General features: G+C 39.6%; 1 protein-coding gene across 1 annotated transcript; it reads right to left on the reverse strand.

Annotated features, from left to right (window-relative positions):
- Positions 1-908: 908 nt before the first annotated feature.
- sin3b (SIN3 transcription regulator family member B) lies at positions 909-18,005 on the reverse strand. The gene is made up of 19 exons (XM_067513407.1): positions 17,493-18,005; positions 16,149-16,255; positions 15,525-15,678; positions 13,690-14,055; positions 13,165-13,320; positions 12,658-12,786; positions 11,884-11,973; positions 11,604-11,722; positions 10,985-11,198; positions 10,748-10,864; positions 9,153-9,391; positions 8,163-8,346; positions 6,648-7,497; positions 5,514-5,683; positions 5,257-5,430; positions 4,870-4,962; positions 4,670-4,764; positions 2,315-2,513; positions 909-2,177 (listed from the first exon to the last, which is right to left on the reverse strand). The coding sequence occupies exons 1-19, from the start codon at positions 17,601-17,603 to the stop codon at positions 1,941-1,943; spliced, it is 3,804 nt and encodes a 1,267-aa protein (XP_067369508.1). The 5' UTR covers positions 17,604-18,005; the 3' UTR covers positions 909-1,940.
- Positions 18,006-18,290: the final 285 nt, after the last annotated feature.

Consider the following 18,290-nt stretch of genomic DNA (forward strand, 5'->3'; position numbering starts at 1 on the left):
TCCTGCCCAATGACAGCTGGGATAGGCTCCATACCTCCGTGATCCTCAACAGGATAACGCAGTAAGGTATTACAGATAGTGGACAGTTGTGCAGCTTGGTGGGGAGATGCAGAGTTGAAAGTCCTGGCAAGACCGACAGCTACATCCAAAATAAGGTTGAAGAACTCATCTAAAGCTACTGGAAGCTTTAAGGGATTTGATGTTTTACTTCCCCATCATTCCTGGTTGACAGACTGAGTCTGACACTGCTCTGGTCACTGTGCCAACTTGCATAAATGAATCATCCTGAAAAGCCTGAAAATCTCACTTCTTGGCAAACAGGAAGCCCCCCAAAAAAGAGGGGGGAAACATTGCAGCCGTCCAATAAACCTTCATAGTTAAAAATGACAAACTCTTCCCTATTTTAGAAGAAATATAGGTGGCAGATTCTGAAAGTTCAAAAGGCAGCTAACAAAACAATCAATATCAAGTCTTAGTACCAGTTTCAGAGCGTTTAGCTATGTGACTCCATCTTCCTAAGCAGATGGGAGTAAAATCTAAATATAATCCTCTCAATGCTATGGAAACATAGATGGGAAGTCCTTAAAAGGGCTAAAAGAAATAATTTTCATGTTATATTTATGTCTTTTAAAAAGTGAATCCAACCATACAAGAATTCTCATGGGTATCTGTATCATAGGCAAATAAAGTAGTGGCAGAAATTTAATCTGCTCAACTGAATTTCTTCTATTACTCAGTTAATGTCTTTACTAATGTTTCAGTTAATTTGTATCAGTGATATGGTCATTTAATGTTTTGAGCTTCGCATGTTGCATGTCAAGTCATTTCGGTCCAGGAAGTTACAACCGGTGAGATGTCTATTTAAACTTCTGTCAAACCAACAAACAACCAACCTGCCAGTCGACATCTAAGAAGGTCACAACTAGGTTGTTTATTTTATGATAACTGGTACAGGATAAATGTTATACATTCTATTTTAACACTGATATTTTGCTTTTATTTTCAATGTCAGTATGCAAAAAAAGACAATGCAAAGTAAACATTTGGTGAAATCATGAATGTAATACATAATCTGACTTTATCAATATTAAACCAAATTATTTTAAGGACTCATTGCCCTGGTGATATATTGTTTAGCTACAACACAAAAAAAGAAAAAATACAAAAAACAAAATGCAAACATCAAAAGTTGGCTGACAGCAAACACGGTAAAGAACCACGTGATCTTTAGATGTATCAATCAACTCATGTAGATGCATATATAAAACGACAGGAACCCTTGTTGTATATATGCACATACAGTAATAATGCAATTACTAGAGTTGTAGAGCCTGTACTGGGCATACAAAAGGACAAAATGAAGAGAGCAGGATACACATACATACACACATTTACCATAATCTCTCCATATAAACACACATAAACCAACAAGCAAGCAGAAGGCTCTCTGGCTTTAGAAGCTAAAAACTACACTTGACTTAAAAGAAACAAAACATTCACATTTCTGAAACAAATTTCATGATCTTATAATTCTCACCTGATTAACCATCTCTGTCCATCAGTCTTTTCAACTTTTAGTGCTGCCAGAGAAGCTAGAATGATGATGATGCTGAGGAGCTGTTTGTGCCATTGTGTCCAACTCGATTCATCCATCAGGGCTGAGCTCAGTCCGATTACTGCACTGCCTGTGGAGGTCCTTTCCTTCCCATCACTCCTCTGTGTGCACTCATTCACTCACTGCTTTTCTGCCACTTTCTAGCATCCATGAGTGAAAGCGAATGAGTGAACATGTTGTGAAGGAGGGTGGAGAAGTGGGACTGCAGCTGTTTGTATGTGTTTAGTGTATAAGTGTCCTGTAAGTCCATGCATTTACCTGTGTGTGTGTGTGTCTGTGTGTAGGTTTAGGAGTGCATACTGCATGTCCATCTTTATACAGGTCTCTAAGGTGAGGCGGGGGCTTTGCTACCACTGTAATGAACTTGGTATCTGTTGACAGTCTGCCCTTTCACCTCAGTCGACAGGCAGATGGTCTTGCAGGGGATCATGTCCTCTTCCTCCTCGCCCATGAGCCAGTTCTGCACAGAGCGTTCAGCTGAGGTTGTAACATGATTGGCAAGCCACCCCTGGTGCCACTTGTCAAAGCGTTCATGCTGGCTTGATGCCACTCTGTGCTGCGACTGTGGAGGAAGGGGGGAAAAATAAAATACCATCAGAGCCTCGTCCTCAGGATTTACCTAACAAAAAAAATGTACAAGCAATTTCATTTTCCACAACCGGATTTTAAATGTCACAGCTATTGTTGGAACCACCCTACCTTCCTGGCCTTGACCAGTGCTCCTCTGCGATACATGTAATCCTCAGAGTTCATGACAAACACCATCTTGTGAGTGTTCAGTTTAAATCGACAGTCCAGGCTCCCAGCGTTCTCTACACCCAGCTGGCGATGCCACTCTCTCCTGCAGCGCATTGCCTCCACCTGACGCACCTGCCACCGACGGAAACGTCGCAGGTTCCTGCAAAGAGTCGCATTTAATACGTTTATTAGATCATGAAAATGCTGGTTGGATTACAGTATTAGTCTGATGAAGTGCAATAACAACTGAAATAATAAGACCATGTTGATTTTACTGTTGGATGACCGATAGTTCTTTCAGCCGATTGAGACGATCTTTGGCATTTTTATTTAATTGCTGTTGATTAATTTCTGCACTCATGCTGGCCAATGAACAGAAATTTCTGCAGCCTACACTTCCAGGATTTTACTTTCATACAGTACTGAGAATTAGACTATACTTATGTGTAAAATGATTTGGCCGCATTGTCAGTAATAAACCAGATGCATTTTATTGGCACAAGAAGAAGGCGTGAGTGAGATTAGCGGACCTGAAAATCTAGTTGTGTTCATGCTGTAGTCTCCCCAGTGAGTCTACTTTCTGTGACTGAGGATGGAGCTCTGCTGTTCATCATGCACAGAGCAGATGGGAGGAAGGAGAACTGAGGGAGCCCAGGAGAGATTAGACTTCATGTTGCTACACTTGACTTGTTACTGTACGCGCATTAGAGCAAAAGTGAGAAAAAGGCCAATTTAATAGTTTTAGCACACATCCTGAAAACTCATTAATGGTGATATCAGCTCTGCCTGTGTTCTCCTCTTCAGACATGTCACTCACAAAAAACTTGTTGGCCAATCATTAATTACTGTAAATGTGCTAAAGCACAAGCTGTCAGCCATCAGCTCCCCTGCTCTCTAAAGATTGGCACTGAAAAACTCAAAGGGTTGACCACTAATCTTTACAAAATCATACTGAAGTCACATCAGGAAGTCTCATAATGAGGAAACACAAACAGCCAGACTTAAAACATGCAATGTCCTCAACTACAGTGGCAGATTCTCTGTTGTGCAAATTTAACCTAAAGCTGATATTTTCTGTAATGTCCACTTTGATAATACATACCAGTGATGCTGTCATCACATTTTTTAAAACAACACTGAATCATGGTCTGTTTAATTTGGAGGGCTGAAATTTTTGTCAAAGCATCAAAATGAAAACCGATCTCTACCAAGTAATTGAAATATAAAACAAAGTAACTGACAATATAAATATTAACCCCTTTAAAGTAAGGGACACCGCAATTAAAATTAATTATAATTGAAAAAGGTCATCAAGTGTTCCTTTATTTATAGTTTGTGTATACAATCACTGGCCACTTTATTAGGTACACCTGTACATTCTAATGCAATCCAAAACAGCAGCTCTGCCATGAATTTTACAATGTTATTTCTCAGTCTTTAGATTGAAACAGTCAGAAACGTGATAATTCTACTGTTTATTATTGAAGCCAAAGTGGGTAGTGCATTATATGAAGAGATGGCTCTAATGTTTTGGCCACCTCATTCATTTTAAATAGGGTGGTCATAGAGCTACCTCTTCTTATAATGCACTCCATTAATCACTTCAACCTCGATAATAAACAGTAGAATTGCCGCCTTTCTGACAGCTTAAAAACTGAGAAATAACATGGTAAAAGTACAATTCATGGCAGAGTTGCTGTATTGGATTCCATTCGATTGTCTTCATTATGTTGTTTTTGACCAGGATTCTAATTCACTAATAACTGAATCTTTCAGATACAGGTGTATTTATACTACAGTTCTTGAAACACAGTTAATGCACTCAAGTAAAATCTTTTTAACCTCTTCCATTTTTCCTGTGGCTAATGTAATGCATTTAACTGTTTGTTGTATATTAGTGTGGTATACTACATCTGTGCAACCTAACTATCGGCACTAAACTCATATACGTGGTATCATCACGACTGTGTTAGAAACCTGCTGATCTAACGTTTATGGTGTAATAGATTAGATAGCTATGATAGATATTTCCTTGATCCTGAGAGAAATTACGAAGGAAATTTAAGCTGTAATAATGTTCTTTAGTTGCTGTCGAACACAGAAGGGTGCAGAGTAAAATTGAAGCATGAACTTTTACACACTGAATTGCTACAAATTAGTCATGTAAAAAAGTTTCACATTAAATGTATTGCTGAAAGTGAGCAAGAGTTAAAAATCTAATTTGGTGTTCACTTGTTGAATGAACAAGAAGAAAAGAACTTAAAATGAGAAATAGTGACATTTAACCCTTTAAAAATATGTATCAGATGTTCAAACCTGGGCAGAAATACTGGTTTGAAGAAGTAACCCTCTGCTTGAGAACAAAGACTGGATTCTGTTCCTACAAACTGCTCCATGTAACTCGACAGGCACTGAAAGAGGAAGAGCACAGACTTTAATAACTACACAGCAACGTACATCAATGTTTAACATCAGACAAAACAAAGATTTCAAATGATTCCTACATATGCATTTACCTGTACATCTAGAGGGTCGTCAGCCTGGGCCTCCTCAGTGTCCAGCAGCTCAATAGTCATTGTCACGTGACCCTTGTTTTGGATAAACATCACCTGATGTTTTTTTTTTAAATGCAAAAAAGAACAAGTAAGATTAACTCAAATCAACATTAGGGCTAAATCAAACCAGAATCAAGCTTTTATTAAATAACGAATAGACAGAAGCTCCTTTTCTACAGTTATAGTCAACATGTTCCCGAAAACATCAATTATAAAATACGTTTTAAAATGGCTCTTGGCTTTTCTTGGTTGGATTCAGTTGAGATTTATTTACTAGGAAATTCTTTTACTCTTTCAAAACAGCAAAATGACAGGGTCAAACATTTAATCCAGTACTACTGTGCTCACTTTGAAGCAGTTCTCCTCAGCCATGACTCTCTCAGCTTTCCACTGGTAGCTCGTCTCCCAAGCAGCTCTAACGCACTGTGAGGACAGGTTCCCCCCTGCTGCTCCCCGCTTTCTCTCAGCCAGGTAAAGATCAACCACCTGCAGACACACCTCATCACTCACGAGGTGCTGCAGCTGAAGATAGAGAAGGTGGACAGTTAGAAATTGATGAAGGAGAAGTGTGGAAGAGGAGAAAAGTCAGAGTCAAGTTTGCTTACCTGTCGAATGATGTTGTGGATGACCTTGTCAATAGTGAAGCCTATGTAGGCGTGAATGGTGAACATCTCTCTCAGTGTGTCTTCATACTGTGTAGAGTCCAGGTTGCCATCAAGCAGACTCCGTACCATATCTAGAAAGGCTGGGTAATACTCTTCCAACTCCACCTCACCTATGGGAGAAAGGGACATTGCATCTGTCTCCATATCATTAAGTCATCAGCACAGAGATGAGCATCACTGTGGATCTGTTGAACAAAAAAACCTTGGATAGGATTTGGACAACTGTCTCTACATCCTGTATGAACAAAATCATTGAACTGAAATGCATGTTTAGTTGTTTGTTTACGGCACATGATTAACCTGCAGTCTAATGGACTATAACAAAGAAATAATCTAAAACTGATCAAACAGACAACATACAAATTAAAATGCAATGGCTTTGTAACTAATCTTTCATTTGGCTCAGGACAACAACAAAATGTAGGCACCAAAACAAAACTAGTAACCATGGTCAGTCAGATAAATACCAACTGAGCAGCAAATCTTTAACACCATGAACTCTCAGCACTGGCAAGGCAAAGAATCTGATTTATTTTAGTATTTCCTTTTATCATGCAATACAACTGCAACTCAACATAAAATGATCGATGTATATAATCACTGACTGTTAAAGAAAACTCCTTTTCCGGAGGAGGTAATATTTATATCTTAGTGACAGTTCACGGAAATAAAACATGCCCTCCTTCACAGAACTTACATCGATCTGAAACTGTCAATACATAACTCAGTAGAATTATAACCCATCTAAAATGAATGAGTGGGGCCGAAACATCGGAACGACCTCCTCTTTAACGCATTCCAGTTTAACTCCACTAGCCACTTTGACCTTAATAAACATAGTAGAATTATCACTTGACAGTGTCAATCTAAAAACTGAGAAATTATAACCTTGTAAATGTAGAACTCATGTCGGAGCCACTGTACTGGATTGCATTAAATTGCACAGGTGGTCATAATGTTATTCCTGATTGCAGTTGTGCACATTGAGAGCTAGTTGAACTCTGGTAAAGTATTTAACAGACTTTTCACTTCTATACACCATCATTCTTCTAACTGATCAGCAGCTGAACTTACTTGGCTGTTTGAGGCGTAGCTCCATGGCTAGGTCACACGCCTTCTCCCTCCTTCCCTCAGCCATCAGCAGCCTCTCTCTGCTCTGCTCCGCCCGGTGGTCTAGCAGCTGTCGCTCGGCCTGTCGGTAAACTCGCAGAAGCCGTGAACACAGAGTTTGGTGCAGCCGCAAGAAGAAATACCAGTTGTTGTTGACAAAGAAAAGGTTGTAGACGCCATCAAGCTCCTTCTGGTGCTCTGCTTCAGGGTCACGCAGGTCCACCTTTTCTCCAGCGGCACCTGAGCCCGTCTCCATAGGTGTAGATCCAGGGTTGGATGTAGTGGTCCCTGCCGGCTGGCTCATGCTACTAGAGGTGGTGGAGGCCTCTGTGTCTGCAGGTTGGGATGGGCTGCAGCGCCTTCTTCTGGACTCACCATTCAGCTGTTGCTGGGGCTGGGGCTGGATTTGGTTCTGGGACTGGGAAGGCTGGGGTTGAGACAGACTACCTGCAGCTACTGCTGCATTATTAGAATTTCCATTCCCCCCTCCTGTTGCTGGCACTCCCCCTCTCTCTCCTCCCTCCTCAGGTTCAGCCTCCTCATCCGTCCAATCTTCAGTATCACTAAGCTCGCCGCGGCGGGAGAAGAACAGGTCAGGGACAAAGTGCTGGATGATGCGCTTGATGTGGTCCTTGTCATCTTTGTGGATGGTAGGCTGACGTTTGACATGGTAGATGATGAGTGAGGCAGCGTCCTCTAAAATCTGTTTGTCCTCATATTTAAACACCATGTGAGGCTCACTGGATGAGGCTGAACCAGAGCCGTTACGGTTTTGATGACCAACTCCACCTTCTTCTGTGTTTTGCTCCTGACGCTGAAACAAACATAAAAGTGCAACAAGAATAATGAAAGAAAACTCAGGAAGAGACAAAACATCAAAAGAGTTGTAAACGTTTTCATCCAGTGATTTGACAGTTGCAGTTGCAGTTACTTGCTTCTTCTGGAGCTTTAAAACATATCAAACAATGCTTGTCAGCAGACCGAGTGTAATTGATTAGTATGTACTAAAATATTTGTTTTCAGGATTGTGATCCATCCTTGTGATTGGACTGAGTTGAGGTGGTCATGTGAACTGCTGTTTCAAAGTCAAGAATGATCTGTTAAATTCAACTACTCAAACAGAGCAGGTAATAAAGGGAGAGATCAAATGATTACTTGGTATAAACTCACCCAATCATCACTAATCACCAACAACCACAATGAGGTCAATCCTTTTTGTTTAGTACGATCTGGTTTTAAATGGGGCTTTGGACTTTGGTCGTATTCTAATAAAAAAAAAATATGTAAAAAGTTGCTCTTTAAAATTGGCTATTTTATTGTGTCCACCCATCACACTGTACAAAGTAAAAGTCTAGAATTATAAAAAAAAAAAAAAAAAGAGTGCAATCACACTACAAATCTAATGATCTTTTTATGTCATGGGAGCTCAAATGCTACGTTGCAAAATGGCTTGAAAAGAGGTTGGAAAAGAGGTTTTACCTCATCATAGACACTCTCAATCTCATTGAGAAGACTCTTTGACCGCAGAGCCTTCATGTCATTCTGTTTGAAGTTGACTCCTTGGTGGTCGAGGGACTTCAGGTAGGCCTTCTCATACTGCTCTCTCCATATCTTATTGAAACCCTGCTGAGCCTCTCTCCACTCCTCCTCCTTGGCTTTCAACCTGGAGAGAATGGCACACCTCTGATGTAGATACTTCCCATAATACAGCTGCATTTAATAACGCATCAGTAATGTTACAAAAGTGTTTGTGTACTTGTGGTCATGGCACATTGACTTTAGGGATTAAAGTGCGAGTCTGTGGAAGGTAATGCAAGTTGCTCAGAGCGTAGAATAAAAATACAATTCATTTTTGACATGACTGTTACTTTTGCCACTCAAACGTCACTATTTGTTTATATAGGGATCCTCCTTACGAAGTCAGCAAACCAACATTTCTATCCTACAGTTATCTGGTTAAACCTACCTACTAATGTAATGTAAAAGAGATATGCTCTCTCACTCCAAGTCAGGCACAATATGTATTGACATTGATTGAATTAGGTATATCATATTGTTATAGAATATTTTGCAGTGAGGTTTTTATGGCAGATGCCCTTCATAATGCAACCCTCCTTAATTTGTTTTTTGAGCTTTGGGCTGCTGCATCTTGAGGAACCTTAGCAGCTGGGTATGGTCAGTTTAGGGCTCAAACTACGGGCCCTTCAGTTGACAGGCAGCCACTCTATTACACCCTACGTTATGGCATGTAACTATTATCAATATCACACATTCTTATCATGGGGAAAAAAATTATAATATACTGTAGACAATACATGTGACTTTGCCTACAAGCAGGTGACGTCTTCTGATAATAATCTCAATCTTCCAATTAATTCAATCAGAAACAGAAATTCAGCCTTTGAATTTCTTACATTAAATGCTTAACCAATGACGTAATTCCAAAAACATACAAAATGAAGTCCCAACCTCTTAAGCACCACAGGAACAGCGGTAGCGGGACTCCTCTTCAGTCCCTCAATGATCTCAGGGGCTTTGTCTCCATAGATACGATACACAGCACGACGCTGGATGACCTCAGAGGTGCCCCCCAGACAGTCATCTAATCTGAATCTGTCCTGGTCCTCTGGTGAGAGGCGAGACAGCTTCTTCTGGACACTCTCTAGCACCCGGATGGTGGCTAAATTAGTCTCCAGAACCACATCCAACTGAAAGTGGAGAGTTGGATGTGAAGCATAAGGAAGGCAAAGTTGTAGAGTCAAGTGCTGTATGTGTATGTGTCCTCTTTTACAAGACCAATGACACAAAAAACATTCTGTCATATCAAGTTTTTATGTTTAGTAGGGTGTGGGACCAAAAATAAAAAAGTTTTGATATCCTATGATTTTTCAGTTTGCAAGATGTAATTGATACACTGCCACCAAGTATCAATCTTTTCTTAAGCATACAGTTGATCTTAAGTTAGGCTAAGCCTGCATTTTGGCTTACTGAAGCAGCACCAACAGTGGAGTCCTTGTGGGGGTGCATAACTGACTGGAGACAGATGAACGTCAGATGCAACTGGCAGCAAAGAAGAAATACATGCACAAACAACCTAGCAAAACGAAAACAAATCAGTGATGCAGCAGCGTCTTGTAAAGTTTGGACCCACTTTACAGCGACAAGATTAGGACAATCGCTAAAGATTATTTGTTGTTGAAAAAAAAAATTTATAAAAAAAAAAAAAAAAAAAAAAAAACAATGCTGGCAACGTAACTAATATGGTCACTTGCTCATCCTGGTTTGACTGATAAAACAACCGAACAAATCTGCACTGCAGCCTCAACCTACACTGGTATTTATGCAAGATTCAATACCAGACCCAACATATGCAACTCCCAGTAGGAAATAATTCAAAGAAACTGTTCTTACAGCGTTGTACACAAGCAAAAAAGCAAAAAGGAGAAGGTGCTGAGATCTGCTGTAAGAGCTGCCAAGGTGGATTTAAAGAAGATAACATTAAAATGACATGACAATCACATTTCATTTGTTAAGTAAGGTGAAAATGTAAGCTTATATTCAATAAACTGGAACAATGCATAGGGACACTGGAGCTTTTATGATTAAAGGCTCAGTTATCAAAAAAGATTTTGCAATTTCTTTCTTTTAAAATGCTGTCTATTCCACACAATTTCTATATTAATGTAAACATATTCAGGTTAAAGCTGAGAGTTATATAAAAGTAAACAGAAAACATGTGCCCATAGTTTCCTCTTATATAAATAGAGGACATTTTAGTTTGACAGCTGTCTGTGCTTGTAATGCACAGATTAACTGTTAATATGCATGTTATCAGACCATTGTGATTTTTAAGAAGTACGTGTTTTTTAAAGATACCTTTTTTTTTTCATAATTTGCAGGTATTGTCTTTTTTTTTTTTTTTAAATCAGTGTTATGCATCGATATCATGGTAAATTATCCCAAATGTATCACATCATGAGCTGACCTGCCATTTTTTCCCCAAGTCTTTACAAACCTTTACAAGAAGTGTAAAAACAATCCTTGTTAAAATGTCCAGTACGAACCTCAAATCTTTCATCCTCACAGCGATGCAGCTGTTCTTCGTATGGAGTCTTCTTCGAGCTGACAAAGGTGGAGTCCTCTGACCAGGAGGGGAATGACACCCAGGTGTCATTCAACACCTACACACAAAATTAGTAATAGTAATTAGTATTAGTAAAATTTGTAATTTAGTCAAAATAGACTCCACTCCACATGCACAAGTAAATATCAGTATATCAGGAAAATAAAAGTGGGTTTACCTCCTTGCACAGAGCTGTGCGCCCACTGCATTTTGGCTGCTGGTACGTCTTGGGCAGTGCTCTATAGCTGGACCCCAGGCGCTTGCAAGAGGCATAATCTACCTCCCTGCCCCCTCCCCCCTCCATATAGCGATCTGACAGCCCTGACACTGCATGAGAGAGTTCTTTGTCCCCCAGAAATGACTTGAACTGTGTGTACAGTTCAGGAAACTTCCTGAAAGGAGAAGGATGCAGTCCTTATTGACATAAATCAGGAGAAGAAGGGTTAACCAAAGAACAGAATAAACTTCCTTCAGCTTAATGCAAAAAAATCCCAATGAGCTGTGGATAAATATCTGTTATATAATGCTTTGATAATGGCAACATCATTACCATTCAGATACAATTTTAAAACTTATTATTAATGGAGCTAAAAGTCGGTTACCAAAAAAATAAATAAAATAAAAAATGTGTGCACTGATATCAGAAAGTCTATAGTAATTATAATAAAAAATGTAAAGAAATTAATAAAATCTACACTTCGGTCCCAACGCTACCCATTCTATTGTGCATCTATTTTATCACTTTCTCCAGGCATTTCACACATTTACGCAAATCAGTCACCTCTCCATCAACTCACCCTAGGAAAGGAGTGACTAGTTGGAGCAGCTCTGCTCCTGAAACAACTTCCTGGTTAAACAAGGCGATGCAGCGCAGGAAGTTCTCATACACTTCCTGGCTTTTAAACAGGCGTCGAACCTTAAAGTTGGGTGGGTATGATAAGAAAACCAATTAGATTACAAAGATATGAAAACATGCTAAGTCTGCAATTGAAGAAAAGAGGGAAAAATAAAATACAGTTGCAGTGAGTAACATAACAGTATGAATCACCAGTGCTGGAGCAGAAAAGTATGTCTCACCTTATCAAAGAAGGAGAATTCTCTTAACACTCCATGTTTTCCAACTGAAGCAAAAGACTGATCTTTGGTACATGAATACTTCATCTTTTTCTACATTACAAAAACAAAACAAACAAACAAATAAAACAACATACTTGATATTTTCAAATGTTATTAAAATAATTGTAATTGAAGCAATTTAATTACAATTTTGGGGACAGTACAACATCTTATTAAACAAAGATCAGAATGTGTAGTAATACAAACACTGAGTAGCCACAACATTAGTACTGGTGGTCTTAAAGTCAGGGGGGACAAGGATCAGCATGGCCACTCTGAGCAGTCTGCATTTACGCAGCCCAATACACAGCAAACGTTTGATATACCCTGTGCAGAGGCGGTAGATGTACACAAACGTAATACTCAAGTAAAAATCCAAGTTTTGGCCTAAGTAAATTCTCCACTACAAGTACCATTGCAAATCTTTTACTCAAGTAAAACTACTAAGCAGACCAAGTACAAAAGTAAAATACTCCACTAATAAAACAATATTGAACATTAATCACTATAGTAAAACGTGTAATCAATAAAATCATTGTTGATAAAGGTACAGTTGATTTTAACCACTGTATGTGCTGACAGGTTGTTAACCCATTTTGATACATGGGCATTTATTAATTCATAATACTTTCATAAAAAGCATTTTCTATGAAAACCACCAGGTGGTATTAATTTTGTGGCTGATCAGTGTAAAATGCAATGCCTAAGGGCAAGTATTTTAAATAGAGAGTTTACTTTGAGCAGTGGGGACATGTGCTGCAGTAGTATGGGCCTGGGCCTCTTTTTGTTCTGTTTGGTTACTGTGTCCTCTTCCTCCGGCCTTTTAAGCTGCTCCTTCCCACCTGTCAATGAGCTGCCCGTGAACTACAAGAGACAAAGTCATCTGATGTATTAAGTGTCACATTGTGCAGTTCAAAAACTAAAACTATTCAATTTGCTTTCATTGAAGAGAGGGGTTTTAAAATAATATTAACATAGTAAGTAATATCTTGTCAACTGAAAGTTTATATTTTCAGCTCTACTTTGTATGGCTCTATAATACTTTTGTACTCAGACAAATATGAATATTACAGTTATAATATTTCTGAGCTTTACCATAAAATTACAAATTGTCATTAACATCTCAGCTGTGAGGAGCTTTAGGTCAGATGCCAAGGCTGCCAGATCATTTATGTCCCAGCTATATCAATTGGTTTGTAAATTACATCATTATCTTTTTCTGTGTATCAGAGGTTGACTGACCAGTGATCTCTTGGCATCAGGCAGGAATTGTCCAAACTCAGCCAGCAGGTCTTCTTGTCCCTTAAAGAGACTGGCAACTTTAGAAAACACCTCATCTTCTGTCATCCCGCTGCTGCCACGGGTGCCTCGACTCTCCTTAACCTCCAACTGCTCCTTCTAAAGGGTAGTGTTAAGGGAAGAAAGAAAAATAAGAAAGGTGATCAGTTGTTAATTTAGATGAAACAGAACAAAGATGAAATTAGTTGACCTGGCTTCACAAGGTCAATAGTCTAGCTGCAAAAGCCAAACTGTTCTACAAGACGTGATTAATCTTATACTGGACAGTAAAACTGAAATCATGATCTTTATTTTCTTGGTTAATTCTTAATTGAAGTACCTCTCTACCTCTGCTGAGCTAAAACCCTACAATAAGACTCAACATTTCTAAAGGTGGAATGAAAAAAAATGAAAATGTAATTGAAAGAAATACTTCTATTGCAAGTACCATATGCTAATGAAAAGCAACTTTAATTATCTCAACTGTACCTGATATGTGTGAAGAATCTCTAGAAAGGCTCTGTATATCTCTGGATGATCTAGGAAACGGTTTTTGATCTTGTTAACATAACTGATAGCACTGTCAAACTCTACAGGGCTCGTCTCAGAGGCAGGTGGGGACACCGATGAGGTGTTTGCCTGATTCTGGATTTCTCTGCTGCTCAGTGGAAGAGAGAGTTTGCTGGGAGGCTCTGGAGTTCCTGTTGACGTTGAGGAAGATTGGGACTCTGAAGAGGCCACCTTGGCTTCACTGGTCTGGGTAGCTCCAGCTTCAATGTGTGTGGCAGTGGCACTACCTGAGGTTGCAGACACTCCAGATGCTGCAGGACTCTTCCCCTGTTGGCCTGGGGATACCTACACAGACAAAAAGTAGTAGAAAGAAATGAGCTGGACAATTACAGGACCATTTGCAGCAGTAAAGGTATAGTTCAGTTAAGCTTTTGGTGAAAACATTTGCTAGTAAATGCAAGCCCAGATGGTGGTAAGCAATGATAATGCAATGCTGTCACTACAAGACACCGAATTGTCTTAAATAGGTAAGTCCTAAATAATTTCCTTACTTGCTAATCTCTCTATAACCCACCATGCTAAGCAGTAAGTTGAACTTTTTGACACAATTCATAAATCACTGTTTTGAGATATCAAAGTGCGCTTATTTTCTCATCTCTTTTAAAACATAAAATATTAGTTGCTTTGAAGGTAATGGTAGATAATCTGAAAACAAACTAGTTTTTACTGGGCCCCGCAGCTCATCTTTTAACCATGCAGATTTGGCGTCTCAAACATCAGACCCTTCCTTCGTGAATATGCTACCCAACTCCTTGTGTAGGCTCTATTGACTACTGCAATGCCTACTAACAGGGTTACAAGCTGCACAGTCAAACCCATCCAGAGGATTAAAACTGCAGCTGCATGTATCCTATTTTATTCGCCAAAAGGTGTGCATGTCTCACCTCTGATCATTTCTGCTCTGGCTTCCTGTAGCTCACATCAGGGTCAAAATGTAATACTCCTCTACATAGGGGTCGACTCAACAGCAACTTCCCACCTGAGCACCCACATCTATGTCTACAATATCTTTCGCTTACTGTGCTGTGTCAACCAACAGCCTCAAATTGTTCCTTTAATGGTGAAAGCATTTAAACCCAACAACTATCTAACTGTTAAAGACTGAACTCTTCTGCAACTTCCAATGCACTGCTTGCCATCACTGTAAATTGAAACATTTCTTCTCTCTGCATTTTGCTTTACATGTATTTCTCCCACTTAGGCTGTTTGCTTGCAATTGTATCTTACATTTAAGTTACTTGGATGCGAGCACCTTCCAAAAAAACTCACGCACCACAAATAGGGGAGGGATCTCTCTTCCCATACACTAAACTAAAATAGCAGACAGTAAATGCAGATAAAGTGCGTTCGTGCATGCATTAGGCGACTTACGGTTAGTCAAAAGGTAAAACACTTTAACATACAGTCATTTCATACATATCAGTATGCATCAAACTGTCTAAAAATGATAATTACCACTAGCGATCAATTTTAAATACTTTATATAGAGCATTATACGAATCATATCCATTATTTATGCTAATTTTACTTAAAACATTTAAAACAACAGCTAGCTTGACTTGGTTTCTGTTTTTATCATAGCAATTGTTTGAGGCAAAGTCTCAACTCTGAGTGCAGAAATGGTCTGTGGACATCAAAATATAGTAGTATTCAACACTCCACAAGTCTGTAATGAGCTTGCTGAAGCTTTCATAGGTCTGAACATAAATAAAGCACTAGTTGAAAATTTGTTAACTTTAGCAATTAGGACTGACCTGTGTAGAAAACGGAGACTGGAGAAAAGCCATTCCGTTCTTGGGGATCTCTATCCGATATCCTGGTGGGAGGAAGGCATTAAAGCCTAAGACTAGATCTGGGTGTCCATGGAAGAGTTGTGACACACGGTTTATCACCCCTGGTGTGTCGATGCTAATCAGAAGACCGGACAGAAAATACATTTTATTTATGTGGTTAAAAGAGGCGAACAAAGATTGGTGTCCTGTGCTGCATAAAGACAACCACCTGCCTTAAAAAAACACACTGATCTAAAAGCTTGGATTTGAAGGAAACAGATGGATCACTAATTCTAGCTTTACAATATATGTCACTCCACTGTTACACTTCTAGATAACATGATATTTGCAGAATAAGAGTATGGTGCTAGGTATAACTTCTTACTTCCTGGTAAAAACTTCATGAAGTTTGGTTAATCCCTGGGTAGGTGCATTTTTGCAAACTAATCCAACTCCACACATAAGGTCAATAAGCTATCATCTCAAGAGTATGTATGAGAATACACCTCATTAAAATTGTTTAACTAAAACTATACTGCTGATTACTCTTGCATGGAGGGTGCCAAGTATAAATAGAGTGTAGTATAAGTATAAACCAATAAATACCTCTGTGACTTGAACTCTTTCATGATGTCGAGAAACTTGTTGTATATGCCAGGATCATTTGCAAAACGAATTTTGACTTGGTCCAAATATGACAAGGCATCTTCAACCTAAACACAAACAGAAAAAAATGTAAAGAATAGAACACAATTAGTGTCACCTGGAATTGACAGCATCCTGTGCACGTGTTGATCAATCTACAAAGTGTAGATTCTTTGTGTCTTTACGGATTATATTTGTGCGAGTGTTACTGACGTTATTGATTTCATAGGATTGTTTTGAAATAGGTTATCGTTTTTGGGTGGAGGTTTGGAGGATGTGGACCCTCAGAAAGACTGGCAACAGCAGTGGGGAAGCTAAAAGGGGATACTAACGATTAAACAAATAGTAGTATAATCTTATATTGGCAAGTCTACTATCAACTTCGGTGATGCTACTAACGGTTATACTAGATATCCGCATCACAGAATTACATATTAACACTCTGTGGACATTTGTTGGACTGAGTTATATAAATAGGCGAGGTTTTCTTGCTTTAAGCTTAAGTGCCGTACCAACAAATGCACTAGTTAGCTACACAAGTACGGCTTAATAAATAAATAAAGAAATGGGCGAATACAAGAAAGCCCTAGCAGATTTTGTCCAGTGGACCAGCGCTTCCTTTGAACACAGGATCCTAGCTAGAATGAGGTACAATAAATACGCGTCTAAACAGACCACTGTCAGAAAACATGTCCACATCTGAAGAGGGTTGTTGCAGCTAACGTTAGCCAACAGCCGATAATAAACTCCACTAACACTTAACTACAACACCTACCCACACACAGATTTATACAATAGTTACAGCTGGTCTGTGGCCAACATTGTCGTGTTGGCAAACCCAGGATGAAAATACTGAACGAGTGCGATAACAAAGACATGTGTAATGAAGCTGCTAGTGAACCGAAATAGCCGTTCTTGGCTAGCCTGGCTGACGTCCTCCACTTTGTTCGGGGTGGCTGAAAAAACGAACAAGGAGGAACTTCCCACAGCCGCGGCTTGAGTTACCGTATGCTCACTGTAGCTTTTATTGACATGGCAAATTAGAAACTGCCGCTAACTGTACCTCTCGATTGTCTCTCAGACGTTCGTTACTGAAATACAGTTTACACGTCTAATGTTCGGCTGTTTAGCGATGAATTACTTTTAAAAGGCCAGCGAGCTAACTAACGTTAGCCAGCCGTTTCTTTCACTACTCTCGACGTAGTGCAGAAAGAGAAAAGCCTCAAATCCAGTGCAATGATCAGACAAACAAAATGGTTCTGACTCTCTGGGACTTTTCCCCTGTCGTGTTCGTTGTCTTCTTACCTTCAGCTTCTGGAAGTGCTGCTGCTGCACTTGCTTTTGTGTTATAACGTAAGGCTTGTCTTGAATTTGGTTTATTTGCTTCGCGGTGCTGTGTGCCTGAATCTTCGCCATTATCCCGACGAAAGGAGGCTTGAGAGCCACTACCACACAACTTGAGAGGGAAGCTTTGGTGTTACCTCCAGTTGTTGGCTAGCCGACAAATCTTCCTCTCGGTCGGGAAGCCAGCCTGCCAGCGAGCAACCCTACTTTGCCTGGCTGGACAGTCTCGGCTCAGCGCAGAAAGGACGGAAAATACAGCAGAGTGGACGGTGATGACAGACAAGCTGCTATTCGCTGCGACTTTGAGTAAACATCACCATCGAAATAAATAAGCAGAGGCGAGAAGCGTCGGAAAATAAGCAAAGAGACAATGGTTGCCGTTTATCTTATTTAAAATAACTATTGCCTGTCTCTTTAAATTCGGCGGCAGCGGTCTGTCTTGGCGTCCGGAAGCCAGAGTAGGAGTGAAAACCTGAGAAATAAAAAAAAAAGAAAAAAAAAGTGAAAAATCTAACTGCGCAGCCGCGACGATGGGAGGAGCTAAGCACACAAGAATCAGATTGCTCCACTCCCCCTTCACTGCTACAAAGAAACAACGTTACTCTGTGTAAAACTGTGGCCACATACTTCACTTTATCTACAACTACTATATAAGATCAAAGGTGGCGTGAGCGCCTAGTGTGACAGATCAGCACTAGATGATTTATATATACCTGCATCTCATAAAAAAGGCAGCATCAATAGTTTGTTCTCAAATAC

The sequence above is a fragment of the Channa argus genome, chromosome 8, assembly GCF_033026475.1.
Source record: "Channa argus isolate prfri chromosome 8, Channa argus male v1.0, whole genome shotgun sequence".
NCBI lineage: Eukaryota > Metazoa > Chordata > Actinopteri > Anabantiformes > Channidae > Channa > Channa argus.